The sequence below is a fragment of the Peromyscus leucopus genome, chromosome 10 (genome assembly GCF_004664715.2).
Source record: "Peromyscus leucopus breed LL Stock chromosome 10, UCI_PerLeu_2.1, whole genome shotgun sequence".
In the NCBI taxonomy this organism is placed as follows: Eukaryota; Metazoa; Chordata; class Mammalia; order Rodentia; family Cricetidae; genus Peromyscus; species Peromyscus leucopus.
Window position 1 is genome coordinate 22569723 of NC_051071.1, and position 24594 is coordinate 22594316.

General features: G+C 44.1%; 1 protein-coding gene across 20 annotated transcripts in view; it reads right to left on the bottom strand.

The window, feature by feature from the left end:
- Positions 1–24594, bottom strand: part of Ikzf1 (IKAROS family zinc finger 1) — a 96180-nt gene that overhangs the window by 65914 nt on the left and 5672 nt on the right. For 19 of the 20 annotated variants that reach the window (XM_037208981.1, XM_037208975.1, XM_037208984.1 and 16 more), the window contains exons 2-3: positions 14609–14662; positions 6010–6129 (exon numbers count right to left, since the gene is read on the bottom strand). In XM_037208981.1, coding sequence (XP_037064876.1) covers positions 6010–6129; positions 14609–14648 — 160 coding nt within the window. In that variant the 5' untranslated portion in view covers positions 14649–14662. Of the gene's footprint in view, positions 1–6009; positions 6130–14608; positions 14663–17204; positions 17328–24594 lie in introns of those variants that run through there. The other variant, XM_037208977.1, reaches the window with a different exon arrangement.

Consider the following 24594-nt stretch of genomic DNA (forward strand, 5'->3'; position numbering starts at 1 on the left):
GTGACTTCAATCCCTGGGATCCACTTGGTGGAAGGAGACAACTGACTCTTGCAAGCTGTCTTCTGGCCTTCCTACATGCTTCATGCCACATGCATATTGCAGCTCCACACACCCCAAAATAAGTGCAATAAATATTAAAAAAAAGCAACAGTCATACATTCATCTTATAACACACAGCACATATATACATCACCATCCATACCACAAACATCCACAACACACCTACACTACAAACATTGTGTACGACATACATACTATACAAATTGCACAAGCCATACCCATAAATACCACATACATATATCCCACAACAAGCCCCCTGCACACCACACACAAGTAATACATACCACACATATACATGCCACACACAAGCCATATACATACCCTACACATAAATACTACACACAAGACACAAACATACATATCACACATAAACTACACAAATCACACATGCCACACACAAGCCACACACAAGCCACACACATACGTACCACATATATACTTACCATACACATGCCACAAACATATACACCACATAAATAGCAGACACACTACTCACACATTGCTACACATCATACAAATACACATGAGACTACACACATCTCAGATATACACTATATACACACCACACATACTGTGTCATCATATACATACGACACACACACCACCCATATGCCACACACATATACACAGATATACATATATACCACACATAACATATACACATGCACCATATGTGTGTATACATAGCATATACAAACACATATATACACACAGTACATATATATATATACATATACATATTCCTCACATACCTCACACATACATACCATACACACCATAAATATTTATGTATCACCCACAAACACACATGCATAAAATATCACATGTCCATATTCACATATACTGTACCTATGTATAAATATATGCATATATACATGCAAAACATATATATGCAAATACCACACACAGGAACACATAAACAAGCACACACATATCTACCACACATAAATCACATCCATTCATCATACATACTATAACATAATCTCCACCTAACAGAAGCAAGCATGCATGAGCAGGTGTTGACAAACACATATCAGTTCGCATTTCCTCCAAGGGATACTCTTGAATTCTTGCTGCTTGGTCTGCCTGTGTGCACCCAGGCCCAACTCAAGATGGCAGGTGTTGCACAGAGTCACTTCGAAGTTCAGGCATGACCCCCTGTCAGGAAGATCACTGGGATTCCCACTGGCTGATAGATGAAGGGAGATGCAGAAGACGAAAGGCTTGGTTGACAGGCTGCAATTCTTATTCCTCTGCTGGAGGCAAGGCTGCAGCCACCCACCACCCCCGGAGCCAAACATGGAAAGAGAAAGAGGGTGGGAAAGTAGTTTTTATAATACTACTTAGAATCTTGTTTTTGAGAAATTCATGAAAAAGGGATACTTCCCGCCTGGTTGGGAGATGCCTATGGGGGTGGGCATGCCAGTGGCTCTTACAAGCATTCCATGGTAGAGATGGTAAGTTACATTATGAACAGAATTTCACAGATCTGCCCCATTGAAACCACAGCCCAGATCATTCAGCTCTGAAGAGGAGGAGCAAGGACAGGAAAAAGAAAGAGCAAAGTGCTCAAAAAGCCAACCTACATCCTCCAGTCATCCCCAGAGAAGAGAAACCAAGGCCGGCAGCAGCTCCCTGGAGAGGCTGGAGACGCTGCCTGCTAACACCTTCAGCCCCTGCACTTGCTGCAGCTGCTCAGATACTGCAAGATAATGCTTCTTCCAAGCTGAAGTGGGGCTATCGCTTCAGAAGAGATGCATTTCACCGATAAAAACAACTTCCTCTAGCTGCTGATTAGATAACGGGGCTCACATCCGTACTTGAAGCCAGCTGCCCACTCTCCAGCTAGGCCTGCTGTCTCGCTTCCAGTCCTGAAAAACTCCCTCCAGCCCCTCTTCCCTCTCCTGGGCCTAAGAGAATCCTCATAACTTCCACCCACCCGAGGACCACCCTCGCCTGCCTGAAGCTGACCACGGAGACAGGAGAAAGGCAAGGACCGTAGCGACAGACAGGGTGAATGAGCCTGGTGCAGTAGTATGTTTGAAATGCCACAGTGACACCCAGAGTTTGTATGCCAACTAAAGCCCAAGCTAAACGCCACCCCCCTCACAGGAGAGGACCCTGGCACCAGGGCTATCAGTGACAAAATATGTGACAATGTATTTTAAATGCCCTCGTGTACCACAGTACCATCTACGCTGCCTACACGCAATGAAAACTTGAAATGATTGCCTATAGTTTCTGCTTCAGCCCTGCCGTCATGGCTGAATCAGAAGTGAATTGAGAAGAAACAAACAACAAACAAACAGACACAAAAAAACCAAACAAAACCAGCCAAACAAAATAAAAACCAAGATCAAGACTTTGATACACTCCATTATTTCTCTCAGGCTTCCTAGAGGAACGGAAAAATGAAGATTTTATTTTGTACCTTTTTTCCCCTTCCATCCAAGCTAAGGAGAGCCAGAATTTGGTGCAGGCATTCAGTGAGAAGCTGTGCAGGGTCAGCCTCTCTCGGAGCTGGCAGGTGAATTATCAGGCTAAGATGCACTCGAAGGGTGATGCACAGCCTAGAACAGACCCTCTCAGAGTTTGCACCCATTTCCTTCTGTCTGGGATCCAATGTCAGGGGCCAAAGCATCCCCTGAAGCCTCGACTCAGGTTGATTTGGAGACACCCCGTTTCCTTGGGTATACCTGTGCTTCTGCTGCCATTTTCCCTGGACTGTAGGCTAAGCTCCACACTGGCCCTGCCTTCTCATGGCGTGTGTCTGTGCTTTTAGCCTAGAATCCCCCTCCCCTCTGCTCCGACTTCCCTGTGGTTGCATTCAACACAGAGGGGCACTCTGGATTCTCAGTTTGGCCACAGTCCTCGGCTTGCCAGGTAGGAAGGGTGACACAGCTCTGGTCCCTTCTAGGTCACAAGGGGCAAGAGCAAAGCCAAACCAGAAAACGCACCAGAAAGAAGGAAGAAGTATTACTGAGCCAAGGAAGGCAGTTACTTTTCTTTTACGAGTCGCCCATCTCTCTCTAGACATCAGCTTGGACACGGCCCCACAGGAAGACCTCTACGAGGCCCCACAGTTCTGTGTCAATGCACTGGCCCTGCACTCCCTCCAGCAAACAACTGAGACTCGGTAAACTCAGGGTTGCCTGAAGAGGTCAATGAGAGCTTCCTCAGCTTCAAATGGTTTCAGACACAACCACTTCAGAGAGCTGAGAGTTCTCTCATTTTTAAAGAGACCACTTCAGAAAGAACAAGCCACAGTGTCATTAAGTAGACCATTCTGATGACTAAATTGCTGCTTGCCAGAAAGTTCTCCTTTGGGTCTGACTTAAATTCTTCAAGCTGCACTCCAAACCCTTTGTTTCTTCTTATTCAGACTTTGAAGAAAATGGAGGCCCAATACTGGTGCTTGTCTTGCTCTGCATCTGGCTATCATTGTCCTAATATGTATACACAGATCTAGGGTGTTCTTACAGCATTATTAGAAAAAGCAGCAGTGTGTGAAATCCTGACTTTCAAGTCCTGGGAATGACCATTAACCAGCTGGGGGTTGGTTCCTAGCATTTCCTACTGCTCATTTTCTTACTTGGTCTGTTCTTGTCTCATCTGGAATAGCTCACAGTTGTCAACAGCAGGCCTGTCTCTCTCCCATTGAGTGACCCACCCTCCTCCACCCTCACTGCTGGTCAGCTCTGACCGTGCCTCCTTGGACTGTCCACTCTGATGGTTCACACCTGGATTTGAAGTCAGTCTTCCCTTTGATACTGTCTTATTTTAACACATTTCTCCTTTTTCTGGCTGTTTTTAATTTGTTTATTTTATGGATTCATCCCCCCCCCACCTCCCCAGACAAGGTTTCTCTGTGCATCCTGGCTGCCTTGGAACTCACTTTGTTGACCAGGTTGGCTTCGAACTCAAGAGATTCACCTGCTTCTGCCTCTCAAGAGCTGGGATTAAAGGTGTGCACCTCCACGTCGTGACTTATGGATTTGTCTTTAATTAATAAATTTGTTGCCTCTTCCTGCTGTCCTGTTGCATTCCCCTCTCTTACTACCGAAGCGACCCTGGACCCCTTTCTCCAGGACTGCAAACCTTGGCATGCACATGCACTTTGCCTACCTTCTCCTTTTTGTCTGCCACTAATGTCTTCCGCCACGAGAAGCTCTGCTCTGAGGGTCACAACCAGGGACCAGGAGTCTTGGATGTGTCCTTCTGAGACTTGGCCTCCTGCACGACCACATCCCTCTTACTGACTCCCTATCTCCATGGTGACTCTTGCTTCCTCCTGCCGCCCTTTGCTCCTGCCCCAGACTGTTGTGGCTCCTGGTCCCCTGTCCTTTTGACTCTTTAGTTCTCATGGGCCATCCCATGATACAGTGTGTCGAGGTATGGCTTCAACTTTATTTCCTTTAATCTGTGAATTCCTCTCCAAGTTATCTCCACACTATTCTATTTAATGTTATATTCTACAAGTTATGAAACTCACAGCCTGCAGCTTACAGGTGGAACTGGGGTTTTTTCCTTCAAGGGTCGCACAGGACAAGGTGGCCACCATGGGATGTGGCTGGGGGCATTTCTAGGGTGGATCCTCTCATCCCTTTCCCACATCCTATCTGTCCTCTGGGCTTTTTCTCTCTGCTTTCCTGATAAGTAACTCTTTGGCCTCTAGCTGCCCACAAGAACTCTTGCTCCCTTTGTTTGTGGGGCCCATTTCAAAGAGCACCCCTGTCTTCAGGGCCAAGTTAATTGCTATTGCCGAACCAGGCATAAAGATTTACCAGGGCCTTTTATTTTCCCAAGTTTGAAATTCCTATTTTCTTTTTTTTTTTTTTTTTTTTTTTTGGTTTTTAGAGACAGGGTTTCTCTGTGTAGTTTTGCGCCTTTCCTGGAGCTCACTTGGTAGCCCAAGCTGGCCTCGAACTCACAGAGATCCGCCTGGCTCTGCCTTCCGAGTGCTGGGATTAAAGGCGTGCGCCACCAACACCCGGCGAGAAATTCCTATTTTCTAAACTCCACCCTGAAAGGAAACTGTACTGAAAATTGCACTATGGTGATAGTCAGGGAGAGGAAGCTCTGGAAACGACAAGTCTAAGGGAATTCCCACACTGAGAGCGCCTGGTACTGAGTACTGTACTCAGGATGTAAGGGGCTCAGCCTGTGATGGCGCCAGCCAGCAGTGACAGCCAAGGCTGATCCCCACTCACACTCCATGGTCAAAGGGACAAGATGCCAACAGCATTTTGCTGGCACCCGTGACCTACTCATCTACAACAAGTGGAGAACACATGTCTTCCCTGCTCTCCAGGAACCAGCCTTGTTTTCAGTTCCCTAAAGCATGCCTACAGTATGATGATTCTGCAGAGGTTCCACAGCAGCTGTGGAATTTCAGGGCAAGCCCACCTCTTTCTCCATGAGAACCAAGTCAGCAGCCTGACTCTCTAGTAGGGGCTCTCCCGGTGTAGCATGGCCCAAGGACAATTTCTTCTGTTTCCCAGCACGAGCCTCTTGCTTTGTGATGAGAACCACAGGCAAGTGTTGTGAGCATCTGTTTATGCCTGGGTTACCTTGGAAAACAAACCCCTATCACCTAGGGTAGTTCTGGGCCTAAACAAAGGAGATCTATATGCTCCAACACTGGCTGAATCTCTTGATTTAAATTGACCTTTAAATTTATGTAAATGTGTTTCAAAAGGTACCCATGCTAGTAGTTCAGCACATAGTAACACCAAGACCGCTTGCAGAGGCAGAAAACCACCTTAAAAACACACCCATTAAAGACACATTAATTAAAACAGATTGCCCAAGTTAGGAAACCCTGAAGTACGTAAGTGACTGACCTCAGAGGACAGGAGGGAGCGATCACACCTACCTTACCCTACACAGCAGCCATTTCCTAACTGCGTGTATCTCACAGCCTGAGGGACACCACATTGACCCACTTACCCATGCCTCGCTCACTCTTGGAGTTCTGCTGTGCCCCGGAGGTGGTGGAGAGGTCTTCAGGGACAGGCATGGGTTCATCCCCTTCATCTGGAGTGTCACTGACAGGGGGGCTCTCCTTCCCTGCAGACACAAATCAGAGCTTGAGTTTCCGGCAGGCATTGTCAGCTGCCCTGCCGGGAGAGCCTCAGCGCCTGGGCTTCACCTGGATGGCAGGAGAGGGCAGCATGAAGGGGGGCATCTGCTCTGCATTACTCCTTCCCTGTTAGGACCAACATGGACTTCTCTTTCTAGGAATGAATATCACTGCCAAGCAATAAACAAACACCAGGGAACAAAAATTTACAAAAGGAAAACAACACCTGTAACCTTATCTATTCCTGGTGCTAAATTACTACCTAAGCATTGATACAGTAGAGACAATACGTGGCGATGTTAGTTTTCAAAGGAAACCAGCTTTTAGACAGTCTCAATACATTCTGGTGCTACAGACCTATTCCTACAATTTTATTTATAATGGGCACATGAGGGATTCCATTATTTTGCTGATTTTAACTCTCTCTGTATTTTTTTTTTATTTTTATACTTTTTAACAATATCAAGCTGAACAGCCTACCAGTCAATTTTTGAGCATATCCTTAAAGACATCATTATATACTCTTTGGAAGTGTTACTGATGGCACCTGTGTATCTGAGGCTTTTCAGATGCTTTGACAAACTCACAATCCACACAAAGACAAAAGTTTGTTACACTTCATGAAGTAGGGCCTTCCTCCCTCCCTCCCTCCTCCTTCCCTCCCTCCTCCTCCTCCCTCCCTCCTCCCTCCCTCCCTCTTCCTCCTTCCTTCCTTTTTTGTTATTATTTGACAATCCTATACATGTATATACAGCATTTTCGTCATTTTCACCCCCTGTTACCCTCTCATCCCCCTCTTTTTTTTTTGGTTTTTTTGAAACAGGGTATTTTCTGTGTAGTTTTGGAGCCTGTCCTGGATCTCGCTCTGTAGACCAGGCTGGCCTCAAACTCACAGAGATCTGCCTGGCTCTGCCTCCCAAGTGTTGGGATTAAAGGCGTGTGCTACTACTACTACTACTACTACTACTACTACTACTACTACTACTACTACTACCCAGCTCTCATCCCCCTCTTAATCCCACAAACTCCCTTCTCCCCTGCAGTCTTTGGCTGGATTAAAATGAAGTTTGTCTAGCTCTTTTAGGTATGGGGGAACTGAGATCAACAGTGAGAAGCTGTCATTGGGAGAAGATTCTCTTTTCTCACTGAGGCTGGAATTGCTTAGGCTTCACCTTTCTGTGGCTGATTTAAAGGGGTTAATAGACACAAACCACATTGGAGACACAGCTGGTGAAACCCTAAGCCTATGCTAACTGACCCACTGTGGCTACCTACAAAGACAGTCTTGCTTAAGAACCCGAAGGTAGGCTACCAGAGCACCAATACCCCAGATGTGTGCCTGCTGAGTTGGCAACTTGGCCCAACAGGCAAAATGACCGCCCCACAGACACTAACCCAGGCTTTTTGGAGCACATGCAAACCAACACGTCAAACAGTAAAATCTTCTGAGGCCATGACCAGACATGGTGTGAAGATTGGATCAACTCACGAGAACTGCACCAACATTTTAGGAGATGGGCAAAATCAGTAAAACAGTCTCAGTACACGAGACAAGCATTCCTGGAATCTTTAAAATAGAATCTGTACAGGCACCAAGGGCATGCTTTGGGGCTATGTTACAATCTCTAAGAAAGAGACATCACAACGTAATATCCCAGGTTAGCTGTGATTAGAGTAATTGGCATATTTTCAGGAAGAGCATTATTGGGTATATTTGGATGGCTGATAAAAGATAAATAGTTAAAGATGGGGTAAGATTACAATAATTTCCCAAAGAAAAGCAAAAGACCCAAGAGACTGACTGAAAATGCTCATGCTATGCTAGAGCATTAGTCGGGTGCATTAGTGGGTACTGTCTGCATCACCCTAAACAGAAGACCTTTAAAGTAACAGTGGCTGGATGTGTGGCACTGACTCTCATCTCTGCCATAAGTGAGGAAAAACTCTAACCAGGAGGATGCCGAATGCATATGAACCATTTGACAACTCTTACTTCCATACAGGATCATGGCCCAGAATAAAGGTTTTCAAAGTCTGAGGACTTTAGGGAGATATTCAAAGATAAGAACCACACAAGATTCTCATTAAACAGATCTTTCTAATGTAGAGACATTGCTCTGGAGAGAGGAGGAGGCTGGGTGAACAAAGGCCTATACCACCTGCCTTCTGAAAGGCCAATGAAAAACCTCCAAAGAGGGAAGGGAAGAGGGAAATGATGCAATTACATTACAACCTCAAAAGATAAATGAAATAATCATAAAAAGAACCTCCATCAGGTTGATAGTGGGGCCCCTGGCAAGAAAGTCACAGCTTAAGAAGCTGATGCACGCGTCGGCACACACAGAAACATGGAGCGTTGGGTCCCTGTGATTAACCAGCTGCTATTAATACTGAGTAGGAGAAAGACAAAGAGAATTGCTTTGACTTATTTTGTTATGATAATCTTTCCTATGATAACTTTGGTGTCATCCATGATGCTTCTAGGCCAATGGAGATGCCACACCAGAGCTGGGGGGAGGGCATGTGTGATAAAGATCAGGTATTTGCCAATAAAAGCACGCCACACTTTCAGCCCAATTCATGCTGAATTGTATATAACCCCCCCCAAACCCAATAAAAACACCCCTCTTAGTTACCCATTTTTAAAAGAGTGGCTAGTCCACCTTTGAATGAACAGTATCAACTACATCTTAAGGTTGATGTTCATAGTAACAGCTGTGCTTCTTAAGAATTACAAATGGCTCCAATTATTACACTAAAAGGCCAGCTCCACAGCATTCCCTCTCTCATATCTCAGTACTTTTCCTTCCTTATATGGAGGACAAGGAATAATGAAAACAGTAGGAATCATGATTCTAAAGTACTGAGGGTCAGACTGATCAATAGGAACTCTCAGAGTAGAAGAAACCACACAGGGAGATGAAGAATTACAGATCAGTCCCCATGTTTTGGGGGCATGGCGTACACAACCAGACCAGAAGGAACAAGACCAGACGTACTCACATGGCAGCCAAGAGCATGGCATTAATTCAACCCTGCCTCCCCTCGGCTCACTGATGGATGGTTTTTAAGAGCTCCTCTGATTTGCCTAAGAGGCCCCAGTGTGAGTTATGTTGCAGAGACATTCATCGCTCCAGGGGCTCTGTGCCCAAGGACCTTTGCATGCTTTTATTGATGGAAGGTCTTCCTGAGGAAAAGCTACCATTTCATGAAAGCCTTCCTGACGGGCAAAATCGTGGTGTATGTTACCTTTTGCCCCACTAATCATTTGAATCATTTCTTTAAAAAAGGAAGTGCTAGGTAAAGCCAACACAGCCCCATGATGAATACAATGATGGAGCTGGGTTACAGGTCCGAATAAAGCAACTGGAGAGCTGATGGAAAGGATAGATGGCCATCACTTTAGAACTCTCTCCTCAGGTACAGTGGGAGGCTAAAATTCATGATTTGGGTATAGTGCAGAGGGTCGTGGTGAAAATAAAGTGAATAATGAGTGTGAATGCTAACCTGTTAAGCTCATGGTGTCATTGAGTAACTCGTGGCACACTACAGAAGTATAGGCTATGGCTTGTCCCTTTGCCCTGCAGCAAAAGCAATGGGATGGAGAAAGTAAGACAGCAAATATTTAGTAAGCCATATGGCATGACTCTAAAGAGGCAAATACAATTTTCACTTACTTAGAAAGCAAAACTTCTGGCTAAATTATGAATACACCAGTTCGTACCTAATTTGCCTGTTGCCTATGTGTCAAGCATGTCTTTGAGAAGTTTCTGTGGTCAAATTAAAGAAACTGTGCCCTTAATCCAAAACTCAAGTAAATGATTTCTAAAGTAGATTATAATTTACCCAGCTATCCGGCAAAGCTCTGGGAATCTCTCCCAAAGGCATGTGCCTGTAATATACTAAGGGACCCAAGGGGGCATAATACCTGGGGTAAACAGATGTTCCCACTACAGAACCACCACTCTATAGAAGAGTACGATGTTTAGAGCCTAGAGCTGAAGTAGGCTCATACTGTCTGGCTCTTATGGAACTTCTTGTCAATTTCTTATCAGCTGAGTTTCAGCTTCCTATAATTTGGAGGTAACTGCACCCTCCTTCAGTGGGTTTTTATAAGGTGAAAATGAGACAATGCTTAGGGTAGTATTAACTAATTCAAAGTGCTCAATCAAGGTGATTTACTATGATTAACTGGGAAGGATACTTCCATTGTTATTTAATATATATGAGGCTCCTTTTCCTGCACAGATTATGCATGTCCACAGGGTGTACTCCTTGTGTGCACATTCCAACAAACACATTACAAACAGCATTAAGAAAATATCAAATACATAGTTCAGGTGATGGGGAACCAGAGGAGCCTCAGAGATTCACTGGCCAGAGTCCCTGCTACTATAGGAGACACACCTTGGTTTAGGAAGCAAGAACACTGGCTTGGGTCCCACAGCTGCAGTCAGAAATAAGTGTGGAGATGGCCTTTCAACTCCTTCAAGCTTCTCCCCATGAACTCTCTCTTTCTTTAGAAGGCAAACAAAAACCTAATCAATATGCATGAGTAATTTCAAAAGACTGATGAAGAAGAGACAAAAAGTTAGTGAGGAGGGCCCCGAAGGAAAAGGCAGCTTTCTTTAGATCCACACGAGTTCAACTCAAAAGTCTGAAGACTCCAGGCAAGGAGAGCTTTGATGCTCTAATTTGTAAACATGCTGAAGACATCGAGGGGTTCTTGGTGATTATTTTGTAACTTTATTGCATGGTCCCTGAGTGAGAACTCTGTAGATGACAGTGTGATGGGGCTGGACACACCTGCAAGTGACAGCCTATTCCTATCAGCGAGCTTTTCCCAGTTAGTGGACTCAAGTCAGTGAGCATGATCTGTAATGCCTGTCAACCTCTAGGATTGTCCCCAGCCCAGAGGTGGCATCAGCTGGAGCAGATTCTGTTTAGGATAAATGCTAGGGAAGAAGAATCCAAAGGGCTTGAAAAGAGGGGCTTTGCAGGGACTCTTTTTAAAGTATTGCACACGTTTGGGGAAATCCTATGAAACTGCTCATCTTTGAACATCTTATGAAAAAGAGAATGACTCAGTAATACATCCTTCCATTTCTTATGAAGAAAGTTGACTCCCAGGCTGGGGATATAGCTCAGTGATAGAGTGCCTGCCTAGCACAAGCAACCTCCTGGCTTCCATCCAGGATTGCCCACAGGGCTGCTAGAAAAAACAAAACAAAGAAAACAAGTCAACTCCTGTTTAGCTAAATGTGCATCTTATCGCCTAACTTTCCAATTTCTCCCCAGTCTTAGCAGACAAAGAAGTAAATATTGGTTTGAATTGGGAAAGTATCAGATTTAAAGAAGTGTAAAAGGAGTGTTTCATTCCTTCCTAAACATGACACACTCTATGGATGCTCTAACCATTGTTTGGAATGCTCGAGGCTGACCAGAACTCAGCAGCTCCATCAGGGTTGGAGAGAGAGTCATTCCTTTGCTATGAGCATACAGAGAAAATTTCAGACCAAATATTTTCAAATAAAAAGGAGAGCAAAGGAGTTTTCTTTTTTTCAAGTCATTTGTTATCCCTGTCCCAGCTTCCCTCTCCTTTAGGGCAGCCCACAATACACTAAGTATTCAGCATCATGTTAAGGGCAAGAAAAGGAAGTTCAAGAAAATAAGGCATTTAAAAGCCTTGGTATCAAAATGGAAAAGTGAGGATACTGACTATTCCTCCTAGTTAATATTTTAGAGGTGGTTTTCAAGGCTAAGGTGTATTTGTGTCTTTATTGTTTTTAATTTCTTATTATTGATACCCAATAATTGATCATGTTTATGTGGTACAGTGTGATGTTTGAGATTTCAGTCATGGATGCAGTGCATAACGCTCAGATTTCCTAGTGTGGGTAGCACACCCACCACCCCAGACTCTCCACTAGAGTGAGCAAATTCAGAATCCTGTCTTCTAGGTATACCACATTGCTGTCAATAGCAGTCATCATACCGTGCAAAAGTACCTGGAGTTTATTCCTCCTAGCTAACCATGGCTTTGTATCCAATGGTCAGCCTCTCTCTTCCTATACCCCTCTACCCTCCAGCCTCTGGCCGAAATCATTCTCTCCACTTCTTTTTTTTTTGAGAGAGATGTTCAAATATTATACAATCTGTCCCCAATTCACTTAACATACACACACTCTTTACTCACTGTACAGTGTTGAACAAACAATGGCATGTCTTTTATGGGATGAAACATGGAAAAGATCATACAAGTAAGTATAAAAATGCAACTCTAACACGGGCTGAAGACTTATATAAAGGTGTGGAGCCTTAGTGAGGGAATCTGTTTCCTTGTGTTGTATTCCTTTTTTTTTTTTTTTTTGTATTTACAAACATGCAATGGCCATGTTACCTCAATAAATTGTCATATTTTCTATGAGACACTGAAAATATCATGGTGTGTTCTGTCTGAAAGGTTTTTCCCTCTTCACTTTGATTTTTTGCTCACTTTTTAGCAATCAGGTCAAGTTCTTACCTTATCAACTAATTTTTTTAATTACACTGCTCTGTGTGGATATACATGAGCACAGACATGCACATGTGTGCATGCCATGGATTTTTAGTGCCTGGACTATTTCACTTAACTCGGTGCTCTTCTGGTCTATCCATGTTGTTCTAAATGACAGGATTCCAACCTTTATAACTAAGTAGTATTCCATCATGCACACATACCAACTTTATCTATTTACGCACTGGTGGACAGTTGGGTTGACTTAATCTCTAGCCTATTTTTTTGACACTAGGACATCAGAATGAAGGTGCCATGTGGTCTCACTCCCACCGAGTGCATTTTGTAAAATATAAATTCAGAAGTCATCTGAGGTCAAAGAAACTAAGAAAAGCAGAAGAACAGAACCAACAGGAGGGGCTCTTCCTGCCCTTGGAGTTTCTCACCATCCCTATTTTTGTGACATTCAGAGCAATCCAGCAGTAAGGGGTGAGTCCAGTGGGTGAGGTCTACCACCAGTAGAACCCACCATCCTCCTTTAATTTATGTTTAGCACAGACTTTTCCTGGGCTTTGGGGGATAGATAGGGATGCTAAATACAAAGCTGTGACAAGCTAAACAACTTTTTTCCCCCCATTTAACTGTTTTGCTTAAGAAGCATAAAAGAAAATAAAGCAAAACAACTCTGAAAAGCACAAGATAAAAGCAATGTCTTCTCCCCCTCAACATATCAATCTTTCTTTTAACATGCAGCTTCTGGGAGAAGTCCAGGTTAATACACACACTCCAGAATCACTGAAACTGTTCACACAAGCATGCAGAAGGTATGTGTGCACATGTGTGTGTAATTTATTTTCTTTTTTTCCACATGGAATCATACTTTTCATCTTCTCCATTTTCATATACCTTTCAGATTTCTTTCCTGAATATATATATATATATACATATATATATATATATGTATATATATATATATATATACCTGAATAGTCATATTCTCTTTGATTTGAGGAGCTAAGGGTACAGGTTTGTGCACATACTATAGATTTGATGTATTAATAACAATGCCACAGTGAGCATGCACTTAAATGTTATGTGCACTTGGTAAGGGGTGGAACTCAGGACATGCAGGTTCTCTAGTAAGCAGCATAGCACCACACACTCAGGGCAGGTCCCCTAGGAGCACCCGCTTGGATCAAAATGCACATTTACAAATAAGCACCCCTTCAAAATGAGGGGGTGGGCAGCTCAGCCAGGGCACAGATGGCAGACTGACCGGTGACACATGGAGGCCAGGCATCTGGACCGGGGAATTGCCTGGAGGCTCTGAAACAGACATACTGAATAAACCTCCAAGTCCAGGAAGCCTGCTTCCAGGTACTGTCCCGCTACAGAGCCAGGCAGGAATGAACCTCACATACTCATCATACAGGAACAGGGCGGGATCTGCAGGACGGCCCATCCTCAGTGCTACCCCACTGGACAGCCTGGGACCTGACTTGACTTTCTCCTAGCCATAGCATTCCATCTTCTAGGTCTTGGAAGGTGAGAAGACTAGGCAGCCATGTTTTTGCCTTCTTCACTGGGCAGGTGCTCAGACTCTGAACTGGGCCCTGCTGTTAGTTAGGTTTTCTCTTCATGCCACAGTCTTCTCCTCTTCCTGTCCTGTCTTTTATCTTCTAAATGCCATCTTTAGCATGCGCTTTAGCTGTTTGGTAGGTGAATCCATCATAATTTTCGCTGGAAGTACAGTATTTATCTATCCTTTTTGAGTTGCTGTCAGAGTTAGCACTATAACTAATTTCATTTGGGAGGCTTTTATATTCAGGTTCTCAAACTGGGATGCTTTGAAAGTTGAAGTAAACACTGACACACATGCCATCTGGTTTTTTTTTTTTTCCCTTTATGGCAGCCTTGCTAGCTCCCCTGTGCACAACTTCTGGACACACATGTATCACCCAAGGTCTCACCTGAAACTTGGGACATGTCTTGACCCTCGTCAGCATCCATTGTGTTCAGATTATCTGAGAAAGAGAAGAGAGAAATGGATTTAGTTTAAAGCAAAATTACAGAGAGAGAGAGAGAGAGAGAGAGAGAGAGAGAGAGAGAGAGAGAGAGAGAGAGAGAGAGAGAAAGCATTTATGCTATTTAACAACAACACTATCTAGCAAGAATAATGCATTTTCCTCTTCACATACTTGCTGGAGTATCAGACTAGCACAGACCTTGATCCTTTAAAAAACAGCATTACAAAGATTTATAAAAATATCATTACAAGCACAGGAGGACCAAATTTGTTATTTATTGTTAATTTCCTACTGCATAATAACCCAAAATGCAAACCGACTGCAACAAAATTAAGCAGAAAATTAAATGGCCCTGGGTCATTGTAGGCACAGAATTCATTCTCTTGGCTGATCCATAGTTATGTTCTTTCTAATTTACTGAGCATGCATCGATGAACCTTGAGTCAGCTTGGTGACACGCGTACAATCAGCAATCAAAAAACGAAGCAATTTGCTGAAGAATGTCTCATTTACCCAGGCAGGCTGCATATCTGAACAGCAACGCACTACCTCCATCAATAATGAATACACCTCCAGCCTGGCAGATGGGCAATACATGCTCTGTCCCTGTCTCCCACTCCTCAGCTCTAGCTTCAGTTTCCACCAACATTCTCTCACAGAGAGAAGTGACAGAACGAGCCAGGAGAGGGCCCAAACTCCTCCTGTTTTGCAGGCCCGTGGCTGGCTCCTCATCTTGGTTGGAACTGAAAACACCATAGGAAGAGGCTGCCCTTTAGCGGCCATGGCAAGTGCCCCATTGATGATACCACCAACTACCACAAATACCAGGGAGGGAGCCAGAGCCAGAGGGAGGGAAAAGAAGGCTGCAGGGCTTGGCTCGAAGGCCAGACTTCAGAGCACTCAGGTGCCCTTGGATGTTGCATTATAATATATATATATATATTATAATATATAATATATATATAATATTATGTTATTATATAACATCTAGTAGCTTGATAAGAAATCTATGTCCAGTAGAATTCTGTGGTGACTTCATTGAATCTGCTCACTGTGCTTTACTAGACAGCTGTCACTGCCAGCAGATTCAGGCTCTCTGCTGGGTTGAAGGCAAGTCCCTTTGTTTTTACCTGGGTACCACCGTTTCTCTGCTTCAGCTATGTGGACATGAGCCGAGGCCTCTTTCCACAGAGACCTGGAAACTGGTGGGGGATTCCAATCGTTTGGGAAAGTGTGTGGGCAGAGGCACACATGTAAATACTTTTTTTTTTTTTTTTTGGTTTTTCGAGACAGGGTTTCTCTGCGTAGCTTTGCGCCTTTCCTGGAGCTCACTTGGTAGCCCAGTAAATACTTTTATATAGCACAGAATCATATGTAAGATATGGTATAGAAACATGCAGCATATGCATATATTTGTGTATTGTATATATTATATATGTATACACATGTCATAGATCACTATATATGTAATTTATTTGATGTTTTCTATCTATATATTTAAAACTTGATGTATCTTTTTAACTTTAACATTTTATGGTATACATGGATGGGATATATGTATATATATATATATATATATATATTTTTTTTTTTTTTTCAAGAATACCATTAGTTGTAAGAAAAGTAGCACCCCCATTTTCTGGATGGAGAAGGGTTTCATCTGTTTCTGAAAGGCATTTCACTGGTCTTGGCTGTGAGAACTTCGAAGGCTGATACATGGCTTCAGAGAGCAGCCAAGACCACAGGGAGACAAAGGCCCCGTAGTACACATGTGTTTCAGACCCTTAGATCACTGAATGGAGACAAACCAGCCCTAGAGGCGATCACCAACCAGTGCAGGAGCTGCCAGAAGTTCTGGGCCCAGTACCACCTCCTGCAGCATAAAAAGGACTTGATTCTTCCCAAATTGTCAAAACAATTGAGAACTCAGAGGAGAGGCCTGTGTGGTGGGCTGGGCTGCACTCGTGAGAGCTGAGACCTTATTCCTGTGGCTTTCTGGCCATACCTGCACTGCCTTTTGAAGCTCATCACAAGCTCTGCCATGCCCCAGTGTTGGCAGGTAAAGCAGAACTCAATGACTTCAACACAAAATGTTTGAGATGTGAACTTTGAACTTTTTGTGACATGAATGAGTTTTTTGGTAAGAAACTTATGTAAGTTCCACCACTTAGGACTCATAATATTTTTAACCTTCAGCTTTTTTTTTTCTGTGTGTTTATTATGCTTTTCATAACAGGACACTAAACATATTTCAGAAGTATTTTTATTTAACTACTATATATCATTATATTTTATTGGATATGCATTAGAGGCTTGATTCACTAGAGGATAGCCTAGTATAATATACCAACTCACTCCCAATTCAAAGGAAAACAAATGTTTTATGAATACCTGCCCTCCTCTGAACAGTGTCTCATAGACAGAGCAAGCAGCTCTCAGGGAGTGGAGGACAGGGAAGTGAGGCCATTGGAAGTACTTGGAGCAAGTCTCCATGGGCACCGTGGCCTTAGTGGTGAATGTCAGGACCCCAGAAACACACCTCTGCTCATGGCTGCTTGGCTGGGTCACTTAATGACAGACCGACTGCCAGCCAGGACGCATGGACCCTTGTGACACAGTCTTCCTTACTTCAATTTTTATGAACATTTTCAACTCCACCCTCTCTGGACTTGTGACTATACAGTTGCCAGCAGCGTCCCTTAAAAAAAATTCAACCATCAATAACATTTTTAGATACGTAATAATTTTTAAGCTAAGGGCTGGAGTCTGCCTATACTGTGTCCTATGAATTCTCAGCCTGACTTGTCTGTCGTCACTGGAGGGTCTTCACACGCCACTCAAACTTCCCCAAACTAAAAATCTGTACATTTGGGGGGAAAGACTAAAGAAGTAATCTATCAATGGCAGACTGAGAGGGAAATACATTGGGCCTCTTTCAAGGCGAAGTTTACAAAGGACATCACGAAGTGTCCTGAAGAACTCTAACCCATCCCAGGGTACTATGCTGACCACCAGGAGCTGCTGACGAAACTGCTACTTCCTCCATGTGGAAGGAGCAATGCAGAGCATCTGAGGAGAAAAGGTGGGATTTAAAGGGCCAGAGAGATGTCGCAACAGATAAAGGTGATGCTGCCACGCCTGTCAATCTGAGCTCTAGTCCTAGGAGCCACACAGTAGAAAAAGAGACACAGGCTGTCCTCTGACCTCCACATGTATGTGCACACACAAAGAAATGAACATATTTTAACAACTTAAAACATAAAGAATTTAAGCTCGGTTATGTTATAGTCTCAGCTAAAATAAAAATAAAATAAAAAAGAGCTTTCATTCACTAAAAGGAGTTAATCACCAAGGAAACTAATGGCATGTGTTCCTAAACTTTGACCCGTCTGAAAAGTTAGCATCCTCAGGTCTGGGCAGGGGTGTCAGAAGGAATAAGTGTGTCACAGCAACGTGCTGTGATAGTCCACTTTGCATGGGAAAAGCAAGCAGTCTCAGGTAAGAGCCGACCCAATGGAGAGAACGCCACACTATCAGTAAACTAGCTCTCACCTGCACAGTTCTAAACATGAATGCTTTTATTGTTTCTTTGGAGCAAGCAGTTCTGAAACTTGCACAAGGGGAAATAGATGCAGAGATAAGTGCAGGCCAGCGTGACAGAGGCTGCCCAAGGCTGGCCCTTTAGGACAGTGAGCAGTGAAGCTTCCCTTATAACCCACCATCCCTCCAGATCTCTTTGCATTTCCTGTCTTCTTCAGTTAACTCTCTTCCCATCTCTATTTCTGTGTCTCCCTCTCCCTTCCCTCTGTCCCTCTCCCTTCCTGTCTGTCTCTTTTTTGTTCTGATTAAACAGGGACAAACAGGTTTCGTTTCCTTGATTCAGACAGAAGGAGTCAATGCACCACTAGTGTGAGAGAAAAGGCATGGAAGACGGAGAATGGGTGCCAGGTTTCAGACTGCATAGGAAGAACCACAGTGCTCTGGAGACTAGGCAGGAAGCACGGACTCAGAGCTTCTGCAGCCCATGGGAGTCTCCCTGGGAAACCAGGACCTTTCCTCTTGCCACAGAGGCCACTGCCACCAGGCTGGAACCTGGCTGGCTCCCGGGAGAAGCATCCAACAGCCCGGGCAATTGCTGCCTCCAGGTAAGCGGGCTGGCCAGGTGTTCCTTAGTGCTGGCCCATTTCTAACTTGCAAGGCCCAGAGGAGGGCTTACTAGCGCCCAGGAGCACAGGTGTCCCCAACGGGCGCTGGCAGATCTTCCTTCAGCAAGCAACTCTCCCCGTGGTGCCTGACATCATAGCCAAGTGTCTTTTCCAGAATTTTCTCACGCTGAGTGAGCCTAGATCTATTAAATCAAAATGGAAAACCAGATGCCAGTCAGAAACCACAAATGTCTTTCTTTTCAGGTTAGTCAAGCAGTCTGGCTATCAGAGAACTGCTAAGCACATGGCCTGCAAAGCCTCCTGCAGGCAGCAGCGACGGTCAGTAGAAATCAGCCTGTCACTCCGCCTGCGCTATTCTTCCACAAGCTTTGAGAATGTCTCCTGAAATTAAAAAAAACACTGCACACTAACTGCTGTGTTTGTTTTTAAGGCAAATGCCCTCCACGCTCCTGAAACTGCCTTGCTATCTCTCTGTGCAGTGATACGGCACCACAAGGATCCTTGAGGACCTGGTCTACAGCAGGAAATGGAAGAGCACAGGTTACCTTTTACGCAGCTCATTACAGGGGAGGTGTTTGAGAGGTGAACCTGTTAACCTTCCTGAGACTGTGAGACCCTCCTTGCCTTGCCCAGCATTTTACTGGGCAGCCTGGCTCAGAGTCCAGCACAGAGCTAGCATCCAATGCCTATTTGTCAGGGAGACCTGCTTTTTCATCTCCATTTCACAGAAGAGAAGACTGAGGCCGAGAGCAGAGTCACAAAGCATGAGTAGCCTGCCCAAGGCTACATCCAACTAACAGCAGAGCTGAGTTCTGAGGTCACTGGTGACAATATCTACTTCCTGCTCTTCCTGCTCTAAGAACTCCGTAAACATAACTCAGTGGCAACATGATCCAAATGTCTGACAGACAATGCAAGGTGCCCCTTATGTTTGGCCACAATATAAACTTGCCCTTTGCAATAGCCTGAAACCAAGACAGCTTCTTCAGAACAGAACTTCTGCAGCACAATCTGGTTGTGCAGTTACACACATGTGCCCAGTGGTTTTCTTTCTTGCTGGTGAAGCTGCTCCAGGGATACTTGGGACTAGCTACTTAAATAACTCAGCAGTACTTGCTCTGAAGACAGTTAAGTAATTGTGTGTGTGTGTGTGTGTGTGTGTGTGTGTGTGTGTGTGTGACTGTGGGGGTGGGATGGGGTGGGTCTAAGACTACAACCTATCAAAAATGCCTAGGTCACAGACCTCTATAATAAAACACATTATTTTGTGAGAGGCATGTTTTTTCATTTTCTGTTCACTGAAGGTTTTAATTTTTTGCAAATTTGTCGTATCACTGTGAATTATGCTGTGTTTTTCAAAAGGAATGCTCCAAAAGAAAGGCCAGCAATATGCAAATCTTTGTATCTAGTCAGAGACCTTCCAGGTTTGCGAAATGATTTTGACAAAGCAGGTTGGGAGAACATAAAAACTTCCGAGCACTCCTATTTCATCTCTGACTCTTTTCATCTTATCAAAAATTAGCTGCCAATCTACACATTTTTTTTTCGTGATTACTTCCCAGAGCTTTGCTAGTGCAAATAACAATGAAAAACAAGATTTAAACAGGAGCATAGGAATCCAATTTAGCGTTCGCCACGCCCCTCCTCCCACAGCCAGCTCAGCTGCGGAAGGCTCCAGTAGCGTGTTCTGTGAACCTTCTTCTCCAGGGCACATCGCTCAGATGTGCAGCCCTGGATGCGCATTTTTCCCTCTGTGGGCAGAAACTGATATGCAAAAGGAGAAGGGTCGAAGGGAAATGAGGAAGTCCTTCATAGATACAGCACGGGGCGAAGGGGATGCCTTAGGCAGGGAAGTGCTTGCCAGGCAAGCATGGGGGCCCGGGTGTAATATCAGAAACCCACAGAGAAAGCCTAGCGTGGCAACTGCGATTCCAGTGTTGGGAGGTGGGGACAAAGGGTCTGGGAGGCCAGGTGGCCAAGCCATCGAGCCAGTCAGGGACAGACTCTGGCCTGGAAACATGGCGGGAGAGACTGAGAGAGACAGTCTCCGTTTTGAGCTCTGGCCTTCACACACAGCTGTGCGTACACATATGAACATATGCGCACACACACATACACCTCTGAGAGACAGGAGAGAGGAGAGAGAGAGAGAGAGAGAGAGAGAGAGAGAGAGAGAGAGAGAGAGAGAGAGAGAAGAAAATAAAGAACACTTCCTAGTAAAAAGCCATGACCGAGCACCTGTTCTGTGACTTCCCACCATTTTCTATTACACTTGTAATCTCAGGACTTTCAAAGAGGCACACGAGTTTGAGAGTGTCTAGGCTACATATGAATCTATGAGTTTCAGGTTAGCCTGGGCAACGGTGAGGGTGAACCCCCAGGCTAGAGGAAGAAAGAGAAAAGGTGGTAGATCTTACACAAGAAAGACTAAAATGTAGACAATGGAATTGGGGACAAGAGGTCCACAAATGTCCTGACATGACAGTCAGTGTTCCCTTGGCTCTCCCCCGATCAGGCAAGCCATGCTCACACGACAAAACTGGGTTTCCTGTCTATCCAAAACATGGGCCACCTACTCACAGCAACGGAGGGGAGACATGCAGCCACAATTAACATGCTTTTTGATTTGGACCATCAACACTGGCCCCTGCTTAAGGAGCTTCCTCAGATGTAAGCAGCTTTCCCCACTTCACCACTTAAGGGAAAAGAGAGTCAGTTTAGAAACATTTTTGTCTCCTCCTGTGGAAGACTGTTATGCATGGCCAGGAGCAGTGTGAGAGAAGGGAAACGCAGCACCAACGAGATTTCTATCTTTAAAATACAGCAACGGCTTCCACAAGACTGATTCCGTACACAGATAATTCCCAAAGTGCTGATAGCTTGTAATTGCTATAAAGAGACAGCAGAGCCCTGTTCTCCCAAGTTCCTACTTGTTTATTTTAAAAGAGGTAAGTACAAACTTACAACATTTGTATTTTTTTATTTGGCAAAGGAATGTGGTGCTACAACAAATATAATATTTCATCGTGACTATTGGCAGTGAAATTGTATAGATATGCAAGTAAATCCTATCCAATGGACACTTGACTATCCAACTTTAGACTGTGTCTGATGGAGGGAAACACTTGTATACCCCTAACATTAAGAAAGATGCACCTCTGATGCTGGTGTTTCTACAGGGCGACTCTACTTTGGTTAAAAGGGGCCTGGGTCAGTTTATTTGGCTTTATTTTATCTAGGCCTAAAAAAAGTCAAACCATGAAGATCTTCATAGGAGTATCCCATTGTCCAGGAGTCCTTACATGTAGACTTACCAAACGTAACTGAAAAGGCACTCAGCCCTGGCTCATTCACTGATGATACTGGGATGTACTTCCTAGGTGCTAGCACATGTTGCTTTTCATTTTACTTATCTCAACAAAATGGGACACTGTTCCTGTTTAAGGTCAGGACTATCACTGAACTCATTGTGACACACACATTCTCTTTCTCTTTGAAACACCAAAGTCCATTTTGGCATACCTCAGACATAATAAGGAGTATCTAGTCTTTGCTCCAAAGAGGAGGACAAATTACTGATGTCCTGCTTGCTGTCACTCAATTAGGGTGGGCCACATGGATTCTGCGGCCATTTTCCCCAAAGTACTGGAATTGATGATAGTTTTACTGACAGCACCCGCAAAAACCATCCCCCATCATCTCTTAAAGTGAAGCAACTTTTTCATAAAAATTATTAAAGTGTTAATAAATAATTCGCTCTCATTTCAAAACTATGTCCACAGTATTGTAACTCAGATTCAAAAACTGAGTTCCCTCAATCACACCAGGATCTTTTAAAGGCTTTGGTGGTTTGGAAAGTTACCTTGCTCATCCAGCTTCTGGTGGGGTAAGCAAGCACTTGTTGTGTCAGCAGAGGGAAAACCAGTTATTTGGTAACAACTACAGGCAACAAACTGAACAATGACAGAAAAAAAAAAAACAAAAAAACCACCACTTGACTATCTGCACTGGCTTCCTAGCGAGATCCTAGGGAATGTCTACATTTTTTTTTTAATTTCATTGTACGATATGTCTCAGTAGCAGTGTCCCCTGACCCAGACAGGGAGCATCCTCAAGACATTCACACCCACACCACACACCAGGAACAAGATTGCGACCCATGTGTAATGTGCTCACCCAACCCAGGCTATGTGGATGGATTTTTTTTTTTTTCCCGAGACAGAGTTTCTCTGCGTAGTTTTGGTGCCTGTCCTGGATCTCGTGCTGTAGACCAGGCTGGCCTTGAACTCACAGAGATCCACCTGCCTAGGCCTCCTGAGTGCTGGGATTAAAGGCGTGCGTCACCACTGCCCGGCTTGGATGGATTTTATAATCCTTCACCTTCAGCCTACAAGGTCCTCATTGCAAACCCAGAAGGGTCATCAGCTGAACCCCATGGAACCATACAGCTTCCTCATTTGTATAGTTAGAAAAATCGGCGTGTCTATTTATAATCGGGCAGAAAAAGCCCTGGCCCTTTGGAGAGCCAAACATAGGGAAACTGAGTTTTAATGCCTGCTGGGACTGTTCTGCACCCTCCCAAGAGACAGGGACAATGAGTTTTCAATAGTTTAAGTCGTTTTCCGAAAAGTTCATTACTTTGAAAAAATACCATACACCTTTAATAAAAGTGAACATCCTTCAAATTCAGTCAAACAAACATACAACCTCCTGGTGGAAAAGAGCTAGAACTTTCCAAACCATGGTTTAAAAAGTAAGTAACGAACAACCTCTGCTTTAAGGACCCGAGACAATTAGCAGCTGATTTTCATTTGATGAAGTAAGATACACAGTTTTCCTGTTTTAACAACAGGTCTCTCTGAATATCACTTTAATTTTCTACTCTACACAAAACTCAGCACAAACAAGGGAGAAAAGGTCACTTTTTTTTTCAGCCTAAAAGTGAGGCTGGCACTAGGGGGTCGATGGCTTTCTCTAGTTTCCATTAAGAGCCCTGGGGCACATTTCAGAGTGCCTCAGGTAAGCTTAGAAAAGGTCAGCTCCTCACACTCACATCTCTTAAAGTTGCTAAATTCAACATTGTCCCCATTAGGTTGAAGGAACTATCTTAGGGAATTCTATGTGCTCCAAATCTACCAGTGAAAAACGCGATACAACAGAAAATAATCAAAACCTGCTTAGTGGGTTTTCACTGAATGCCTAGCTTTGGCAAAAGTTTGCTCCAAACTGCACTGTTCATCTTCCAACAGTTTGAGCACAACAGAAAATGACATAAAGCGCAGAATCAGTGTCTAGCCTAAAAAGCACAACACACACACACACACACACACACACACACACATACATCTACTTGATACATATAAAGACTTTGAAGAACACTCTTCGGTAATTGATTGTTTCAATAGTTTAGTCAAAATATCACCTACCACAGGGGGGAAAAAAAGAAAGAACGAGAAGGGGAAGAGAACGTGGGAAGGAAAGGAAAACAGACGACAGCTGGAGAGACAGTGCCGGGTTTCTCTTCAGACTCTGTAGTCCGTTACATCTAACTCTCCACCCATCATCTTAAACTTCTGTTTTGAAAATGGTGGCAAGTGTCAGGTTTGCTGCAGAGGTGAGCTGCTTTCCGAAGAAAAACGTATCACTGCACCCTTGACTGAGGAAATATGAAGAAAGCTCTTTTGCTCTAATTAGGGCCCATTTTAAGCAATTCATTAAGCCGCGGCCCCATGCCACAAGCCGTCAGGAGGTGGAGCACAGGGC